The 9,596-nt window shown below is 41.3% G+C and overlaps 1 protein-coding gene across 1 annotated transcript; it reads right to left on the reverse strand.

Annotated features, from left to right (window-relative positions):
• Positions 1–5,618: 5,618 nt before the first annotated feature.
• On the reverse strand, positions 5,619–9,143 carry LOC128449471 (oocyte zinc finger protein XlCOF6). The gene is made up of 3 exons (XM_053432665.1): positions 9,015–9,143; positions 8,049–8,822; positions 5,619–7,409 (listed from the first exon to the last, which is right to left on the reverse strand). The coding sequence occupies exons 2-3, from the start codon at positions 8,518–8,520 to the stop codon at positions 6,025–6,027; spliced, it is 1,857 nt and encodes a 618-aa protein (XP_053288640.1). The 5' UTR covers positions 8,521–8,822; positions 9,015–9,143; the 3' UTR covers positions 5,619–6,024.
• Between the last annotated feature and the right edge of the window lie 453 nt (positions 9,144–9,596).

The following is a 9,596-nucleotide window of genomic DNA, read 5'->3' on the forward strand; positions in this document are numbered from 1 at the left end:
CCCCAACCTCCTCATCCCTGGATCACATTTGTCCATCTGCCTGCCACGCCGATGGAACGTTCCAAAAACGGCTGCTGTGCAATCTATCTCAATTTTACAAATCTATTAACTTTCTTTGTGTGGCCTCCCTCTCCTCGAACCAGATCTTTAAAAACCGTGGCTGTTCAACAATTATGATAACTGCAACAGGGGGAATTAGAGGATCCACCCATTCATCTCTCTGCCCCTCCTCCGCACAGACATGACGCGGCTAAATGAAAAATGGACACGCTTTAAGAAGTATTGATTCCAGCTTTAAACAAAGGTACAGTCAATATTATTTACTCCTAAATATATCTTTGTTATCTGTGGCCGAGTCGTAGTTACGGCTCTGTCCTCGTAATTGCGGACATAAAAATAATAGACCAATTCCCACTGAATTGACTGAGACAGGTTTGAATGTGGCCCTTGTCCTAGTGATGCATATCCTGGGTGTAAATAAAAGTGTGAGCAAGGTCTTCCTCCGATGGCTGCCCTGCAAGTGGTAGAAATATATTTCAATCCAAACAGGAAATAAAACGCTAGCGACACACCGTGAGATAACGAAATATATACCGCACTTTTCAAATGTAATCTAAAACACTAAAAGAGCAATTTATCCTCCCTACAATATTTTTTTTCATGCATTTAATTCAAAAATATTTCTGCTTTTCTCTTGTTTTTCACGTACTTAGCCCCCTACTGTTTCTGTTGTCATGCGAATAATCCAACTTTGTTTTGTTTTTCTAATAGTGATTTATTTTTTCTACCACTTAACCACGTCACACTTCTCCCTGGAAGTACAAGTCTTAACTTACCTTATGCTACGTCTATCATTTATCTTTTCGCACATATATACACGTTTAACCAATATATAAAATATAATTTATAAGTTATTTTCAGAAAATCAGGCTCATGTAAATATGCTGCAACTGAACATGTTTTACATCCATGTGTCAAATATGTGGTAAAAACAATTTTTAACAAATCTAACAGTACAATTTCTTATATATGGTGTCATGATGATTCTCAGTGATTCTCAGTGTGTGTAGTGTATCATTCTGTCTAGCTGTAAGGAGCAGTAAAAAAGAAAAAGAACAAACTGCAACAGAACTACCGATGATGTTTCTTCATTTTTGCTTTGCCGTGAAGGCAGCAAGGGGTGAAACTGTATTTATTACTCAACCACTTGAACTATAATTGACCAATATGTAAGAGTGTGACACTGCAGGTATTAGTTTAAATTCAGGATAAATAATTGGTATAAATTTCTACCTCTGCCAAAGACATACTGATTTCATCTGTGCTTGTTTGTAAGTCTATTAGTTAGCAGCATTACACAAAACTACTGGACAGATTACCACAAAACCTGGTCGAAAACCTAAATATAATTAAAACTATTTATTTAATATTATAATTTTTTTTATTTCAACATAAGGCTGCAACATGAAATGTAAAACAAAAGTGACAGAGTCTGAATACTTTTTGAATGCACTGTAAATCCTGACAGTGAGGTTATTGCGACAACATATTTAATTTAGCTTCCAGCAGTAAAATATTTTTAAGTTCCACATTAAATGGAAACCAAAAATGAATCCTTGGATAAATCTGTACTGGTCTGAGCAAGACATTAATATTCTAATGAGTAAAAACAAGCTTCTAGTTGCACGGAGGAGGATCAGTGAAAGATTAGATGTGAGGGGGCTTACTTGTGTCGCATTCCACTGCCTCAGCTTGTGGAGTTGCCTCATAGTGTCCAGTTAAGCGGGGCTCAGTCTTTGACAAATGCCTCCAGGCCTTCAGAATTAGCAATTCCCAAACTTTGTTAGACGGCAGATTTTGTGCATCTGAGGGTCTTCTGCTCCACTTTGACTTGTTAACAGTCAGCATCATTCCAGCTTTTTTATGTGTCCTGGTCTTCTCTTTGCAGACCTGATCACGATGTCAATAAGGTTGTGTGTCACCAACTGTGAGGTATTGTTTGTGCGTCCCCCAGGTCCCCTTGTGGTATGATTATACAGTTTGGTTGTCAGCTGACTAGAGCTGTTTTTAGGCACGAACTTAGGAAAATGTACAGAAAATTGGGTCCAGACAATTTCAAGAATATACCTTTGACATTTGAAGAATGCAGAAGGAGATTCTTCGGGTCTGACGAGTTCAAAACAGGAACATTTCAGGCGAGGGGTGTGGCCTGAGTAGAGTACGCAGGAGGAGGGACATGACGTATAAATTCTGCTGCGTAAAGAGCATATTATTGTTTACAATATGACCCCGGCCCTTATCACCAAAAGCTCTCGAATCTCGTTTTCCTTCCAAGTTGACATCTTCGTCTGCATCTTCTACATGCATGTCTCTTTTTCTCATGACGTTCATCTTCTCCTTGGTGTTTGCAGTTATTTCAGGATGCTGGGTAATAACTCCTGCCTTCTTCATCAGCGCAGAGGAAATCATCTACAGTGGGGGAAGCCAGAAATCAGTGTAAGCTTATGAAAACCCTTGCTACTATGTCAGCAAACAACACAGTTTGTGATTTGTTTTTACATGTGCACTCCATTTTACAACACTTGATTAGAGCACCAGCTAGAGAGTGAGCCTGACTTCATATTACCGAGACTTGTTGCTTTGTTATAGCGATTTAAACTAATTCAACCAAAATTTTTGGGAATAAAAATCATGTAGTCTCTTAAACAGAACTGCTGTGTCCTCGGATGCTGGGATTTCACTGCCATATCATCCTCGGTGTATCTTGGAGAAATGACCGCGATGTCACTCGTGGTCTCGGACTATCACATTCGATCTTTATCCTGCTGTACGTCTGCTTTAACAAGGGATACGTAATGTTGTGATCCGTTACTATCACTGAGATCACTTTAATGATTTTACAATAGAATATGCTGCATCATGCATGCAGTCGAGAGGGCCACTCTAATGCAAGTGTGAACCAATTGCATTTTTTGTGTAATTGAAATGTGTCACATCCCCTCAATTCATTTTAAATACAGAAATAAGCGTATTGATTATGTGACAAACTGAAGAGGCCAATTCACAGTCTAGGACATACAAAGAGAAATCTAAGACTTGTCCGTCAATACAGCTGGTGAATCATATGAATGTAAAGATATTTCACTATTTTTTAACATTAATTTGTAAGAGCAGACTGATGACAAGACAGAATATAGTGAGAGTGAATGTACATGATATAGACAAAGCTCCACTATCAGGCTTCTTCAACATTCATTGAAGATTACTTGATGCAACAGAGAATTCATTTAATACCTGTTTCACAATCATACTGGCAAACACAGGGTGATGGAAATCTAGTTTGGCTGATATTCTTTGAAATAATTGATTACTATAATTATATGTATTCAGTGCTTCCCAGTATAATATTCTTATTTCTAATGGTTTTATGAATTCAACTATTATGACTTGGACCCAGACAAACTTCAATAAATGTATGGAGGGATTAATCATCAAATTAGAGGATTAATTTAATTTAATTCACTTAGTTTACAAGTAAACATTTTCCCATTATAAGATGAGGTCCAGCTCTCCTGTAGCACGTAATTTCCCTGACAAGCCACATTCAAATCTTTATGAAACTAACATCACCACATACAGCTGGTAAAATAAATGATTCAAGATTTTAGCAAATTAAACTCAAGATTTTTTATTCCCTTTTAATGTTTTCAGAAACAGACTGTAATGTTAAAATAAGAGTTTTACAGACCTGCAGAAGCAACACTTCAGCAATGGAAAGGTCTATAGAAAAACCACCTACTTATTGTATAATTCAATTGAGGAGTTTTTACGCTAACTCCGGATAACGAAACCTTTTAGTCGAACTTAAAAATGTTCCCTAAGAGGTTCCATCTTCGCTAATCTTCTCACAATGCTAACAGCTACATGAAGCTGTAAACCCAGTTTGTTTGTTGCTAGCTTCTCAGCGCAGTCCCTTTAATTGACCGCAGCCACAGGTGTTAGCATCATTAGCATCATTAGCCGTCTCAATCAGATGGTTCCTGACGGTGTTTGAGGTTGTTTCTCTCTTCCCACTGCTCTCACCGTGTTTGCAGATCCCACACAGACTCGTCCCGGCACTTTAACGGCTGAAGTATAATGTCCACGGCAGGAGAAGAAGAATGAATCCTGATTGTCAGCTGTTGACTCCTGTGTACTGCCGGTGGGCGGCCATCTTTGTTTTGATTGGGACCCAGGAGGTTGTGACCTTGTGACCCAGGAAGTAGTTTGAATGGGCCCAGAGCAAGAACACGCAAAGATGGTTTGGTTACTTAGTTAGTAAATTAGTTAGTTAGCTAGTTAACTAGCTAGTCTGTTTGTCTGTTTGTTTGCAAGATTAAACAAACTCAAAGTTAGAGATATCCAAAAAACTTGCAGGATTGAACAGGATTGGGGGGACAACACATTGTGCAGATCCAGGAGCTTTTCTTAATAATAATTATAATAAAAGTCATAATAATAATAATAATAATAAACTTTATTTATGTAGCACTTTTCAAAAACAAATTTAGAAGTGCTTCATAAACATAAATACAGAAATGTTTCATACGCAAAGACATAACAATCCAGGTGAAAGACATATTATAAGAATGAGTGTTTAAAAGAGATACAAAACAATGAGGTAGCTTGTCTGATTCCCAGTGGGAGGTTATTCCACAGTCGTGGAGCCTTCACTGCACAAAAGCTCTACAGCCCTCAGTTTCCATCTCCGCCTGGGAACCAACAGCTGATCTGCAGATCTGAGATTACGAGCCGGTATGAGCGGGATTAGAAGATGAGTGATATAAGAGGAGGGCAATAACACTACGAGATTTAAAAACTAGCAATACAATTCTGAAATCAATTCTCAGCGTGACAGGTAGCCAGTGAAATGAGGCGAGAATGGGGGTGATGTGTTCATACTGTTGAGTTTTTGTAAGAACTCTGGCTGTGGTGTTTTGAACGAGTTGGAGACGGTTCATCGATTTCCTGGGCAGTCCTGCAAATAATGAGTAACAGTCATCTAGATGGCTGGAGACAAAAGCATGAATAAAAGTTTGTGCATCAATGAATGTGAGGAATTATCTAATTTTGGCAATACTATTTATACTTATAGGTGTGTTCACCTTCTCTAACATCGTGAGACAAGGTGTTTTTTGACATTTTCACCAGCTTCTCAGTTTGTGGATCTTGATGGAAAAAACATCAGCAGATTTGGGGACTGATATCAATGAGCGAGTCCAAATTGGTGCAGCTACTGTGTGCCATTCTAGCTTGTTTGTTTATTAGCAGTATTATGCAATAACGACTGAATTGATTTCTACCAAACCTGGTCGTGGAATGGGGCCTGGGAAGAACCCATTACATTTTGGGGTAGATTAAGGGATGGACCCAGTAGAAATGAGTTCTCAAATTGGTAATTAATTAATCATTTCAGTTATTATTCTGCACTTATTTAAAAAATAGTATAGTCGACATTTGATTCATGAAGATCAAAGTTTATGTTCATCCTTATTGTGAATATAAATTTAACTTGTGCACAAATGCTTCAAATAATTTGACCGCTCCTCGTGACTTAACACACGGTTCATTACACAGTGTTCATGCTTTCATTAAATAATTTATTATTTTTTACAGACAGTACAGCATTCACCAGTGGTGCAAACAACCCATTATATGCCTGTTCCACTGAGCTCTGCCTCATATGTCTTCAAGTCTCCATTATCTTAGTGTTTTGCACAACCAGACTAAACCTACTCTAGGAAAAAAAGCTTGAATAGTTCTACAAAAAGTTCCATGCAATAACAGATATGATTCATGTGTTTTAATAAGTTACAACAGTCATCTGAGTCGAAGGTTACACAAATGTTATATAAATAATAATCTACAAATATAAGTTTTCACTTTAACACAATCATTAACATAAAGTAGTAGTAGAGTCTCTGCAGCTCCCGTTATTACAAAATTAAATCAGAACTAGTGTATTTACAGTCTCCTCAAACACGATCAGCGACATTTAGCCACATGTCCAGAAAGATGGTGAGAGCGAGCGAACCTGCGGAGACAGTTGGGGCAGGAATAGGGTTTCTCCCCCGTGTGCGTCAACATGTGAGTTTTCAGATGGCCCGACAGACGAAAGCTTTTTCCGCATTCTTGACACGTGTAGGGACGCAGGTTAGTGTGACTCCTCCTGTGCTTGCCCAGATCGCCGGACGTAGTGTATCGGCGCTGGCACTCTGGACATTCAAAGGGCTTTTCCCCGGAGTGTATGCGTTTATGCTTCACCAGGTCGCCGGACTGAGTGAAACTCTTGTCGCATTCCGTGCACTTGTACGGTCTCTCACCAGTGTGGGTGCGTTGGTGATTTCTCAAATGTGCAAGGCGAATAAACCTATTTCCGCAGACTGTGCAGTGGTACGGCCTTTCTCCAGTGTGTGTCCGCAGGTGTATTTTCAATGTCCCCAGATCAACGGTCTTCAGCCCACAGTCCCCACACTGGTGAGCTTTCTCATTGGTGTGGAGTTTGGTGTGAGTCCTCAGATTCCTCGGGGTGTTAAAACTCTTCCCGCACACGTTGCAGTTGAAGGGTCTCTCAGTGGAATGTGTCCTGAGGTGGAGAACCAGACTCGACTTGAATCCAAACTCCTTCCCACATTCAGAGCAAGAATATTCCTTCTTGCCCGAGTGGGTCGTTAGGTGGGACTTGAGGTGGTGCGACCTTAAAAAGGTTTTCCCACACACCTGACATTTGAACGCCTTCTCCCCGGCGTGTATTTTCATGTGCTGCCGCCAACCGCTGTGCTCCACAAACCTCCTGCCACAGTCTTTGCAGACGAATGGCCGGTCGCCCGTGTGTGTGCGCATGTGACCCTCCAGACTTTGACGTGTGCGCACCTTCTTGCCACATTTGGGACACTGCACACCAGTGTCCAGACAGATTGGCTTATCCTCCGGTTCTGTGTTAACTGGTTCATGACACAAGTGGGGCCCTTGACCCCAGGTCGCTTTGAAACTCTTCCCACAGTCAGCGCAGCTCAGGTGCCCCCCTCGGGTGACCACAGACATGCTGTGCCAGCGCTGACAGTGATTCTTCAGATTCTTCAGGTACTGGAAGCTGCGTGCACATGTTGGGCACGGGTGGAGCCTGCGCGGAGGGGCAGAAGGATGGACCTCACTAACGTGCACTCTCAGTTTGACCTTGGAGTTAAAGGTGCTGCTGCAGACAGTGCACCTGTGCTTGGGAATGAGGTTAATTGTGCGGCTCGAGAGGCATTTTTTCAGTTTGTCGAGATACTCTTTCTGATGGACCCACTTGACGTGCTTCTCCAGGAAGTCCAAGTCAGTAAAGGAGACGGTGCAGTGAGGACAGGGAAAGAACTCTGACGAGGACTCTAAGTGGGAGAGAAACACACAAGAGGAGAGATGATTAAAGAAAGGAAGAATATATCATTATACACTTTCCCGTTCTGAGATTGATTTTTTTTATTTTTATGAACATTTATGGTTAATATCCTTTGTACGTTATACATTTGAACGGCTTCCACACTAGTTTTATGATAAATTGCTAACCACCAAGGCAGAACCTCCAAAGGCTGATCAGACCTGGGTGTGTCTCCCTAACATCACAGGGCCCAGTTGGGGTCTTGTCTCCTGATCCAGAGTCACTGGCTGCAGCGTTCTACAGTCCATGATGTTTCTTTAATGGTCTACTGACTACAAACTGATAACACCTCATTGAGGAAGCTGAGTCAGGGTGTGTGGATTCTAGTGATGCATCTTTTTAGGCTTTAATGTGTGAACTATTCTCATCATATCATCTGAAACTGAGATGCATTTATGAAAAACAGCTAATTGTTCAGACCTCTGTTAAATAAAAGATTAACTCCAAGTATCTGATTATAATTTCATTAGAGATGCAACCATGGAGCTTATAACTAATGTTAATCATTCATTCCTGCAACCAAAAACATGAACATGAAAACACCTAGGCATCCCCAGGTTGTGTGTGCTTGTGATAAACTGACTCCCACCTGTGGAGACCTCCTCTCCCTCCTCATAATCCTCCTGGATGTCTCCTGCCTCCTCCTCCTCACTGTCTCTCTCCTCTTTAATCCACGACTCTGCCTCCTTCTTGACAGCAGCTCCGGTGAGTTCACACTGGGGCTGATGGTCAGGAGAGTGGCGCTCCTCCTTCACGTGTCCCTGCAGATGTTCAACATCTGGCCAGGATGTCACGGAGTCCGGTCTGAAGCCTGAACAGCTGGAGTTGTCGCCTTCCGCCTCCTCACAGATCTCCTGCGTGTTCGGCTCCTCCTTGATTCGGATGCTGAGACCGTCTCCGTTGGTGTAAACATCACCTGCCTCCTCCTCCTCCTCCTCTTCCTCCTCTTCCTCCTCGCTGTCTGGCCCCGGCTCACTCTCAGATTTCACAATGACCTCATAGTGTTGCGTCTCCTCTTCCTTTGCTTTGTTCAGCCGAGACTTCTTCTTGGTGGATTTCATCTTTGTGTCGTCACCATCAGGATTCCACCTCGTTACTTCGAGTGTGTATGGTAAATGGTTTTGTGTTTATATAGCACTTTTTCTAGTCTTGATGACCACTCACAGCTCTTTACACCACAGTTTTACATTCACCCATTCAAACAGTGCATCTATTAGCAGCACTTTGTTGTTCTATGAAGAGCAATTCGGGGTTCAACATCTTGCCCAAGGACACTTCGGGCATGCAGATGGGGAAGACTGGAAATCGAACTGCAGACCTTCAGGTTGGAGGACGACCGCTCCACCCCTCAGCCACAGCCGCCCTGTAGCATTGGGACAAACACTTCAATTAGATAGTTCATCCAACGTTAGCATCGTAGCTAAACTGTACAAACGTCCCATTAGCCTGTAGCAGCACCGCTAGCACTGGGGCTCGTCTGCTGCACTTTCCCTGCAGCGGAGCGTCTGTCGCTGTCATTCTCTGCTCGTCTGCGTAAAGGAAAACAACAACTTACCGTGTTGTAACGGACCCGAGGTCAGCCGAAGCCTCCTCTGGACAGGGACGCTCGCGTTAAATGGCTAAATTGCTTTGCAGTGATAATAAGCACAGATAATAACACAGGAAGAGCACCGCACTTCCTGATGGTCTGGCCAATCAGCTCCAGCCAGTCGTGTACAGGTCACCGCCCACTGTACAATTAAAGGGAATCTGTATATATATGTATTTGTATCTAAATAAATTTGATCTATAGCTGAATCGAGAAAAGTTCGATATTTATTTGACTGGATATTATTTGGAATCCGTTAAGACAACCCTTATATTAATCAGTGAACTTATAGATGTCTTATTTCTGTTTAACAAGCAGAATATCTACATTAGCTGTAATAAAATGCCAACTCATGATCCTGACCTTACTAATATTTCATACATTTTTTAAATATTTGCAGTTTCATTGTTTGGGATTTCACTACAATGTTATCTATATTGATTTTTCGAAAACATTTAAATTATCCAAATGTAAATTATTTTAAATTTTGAGCTTTAAATGTTTACAATGTGGCAGCATGGATATCCCAGTTGTCGACATTTATTTTGT

This window comes from Pleuronectes platessa, chromosome 10, assembly GCF_947347685.1.
Source record: "Pleuronectes platessa chromosome 10, fPlePla1.1, whole genome shotgun sequence".
NCBI lineage: Eukaryota > Metazoa > Chordata > Actinopteri > Pleuronectiformes > Pleuronectidae > Pleuronectes > Pleuronectes platessa.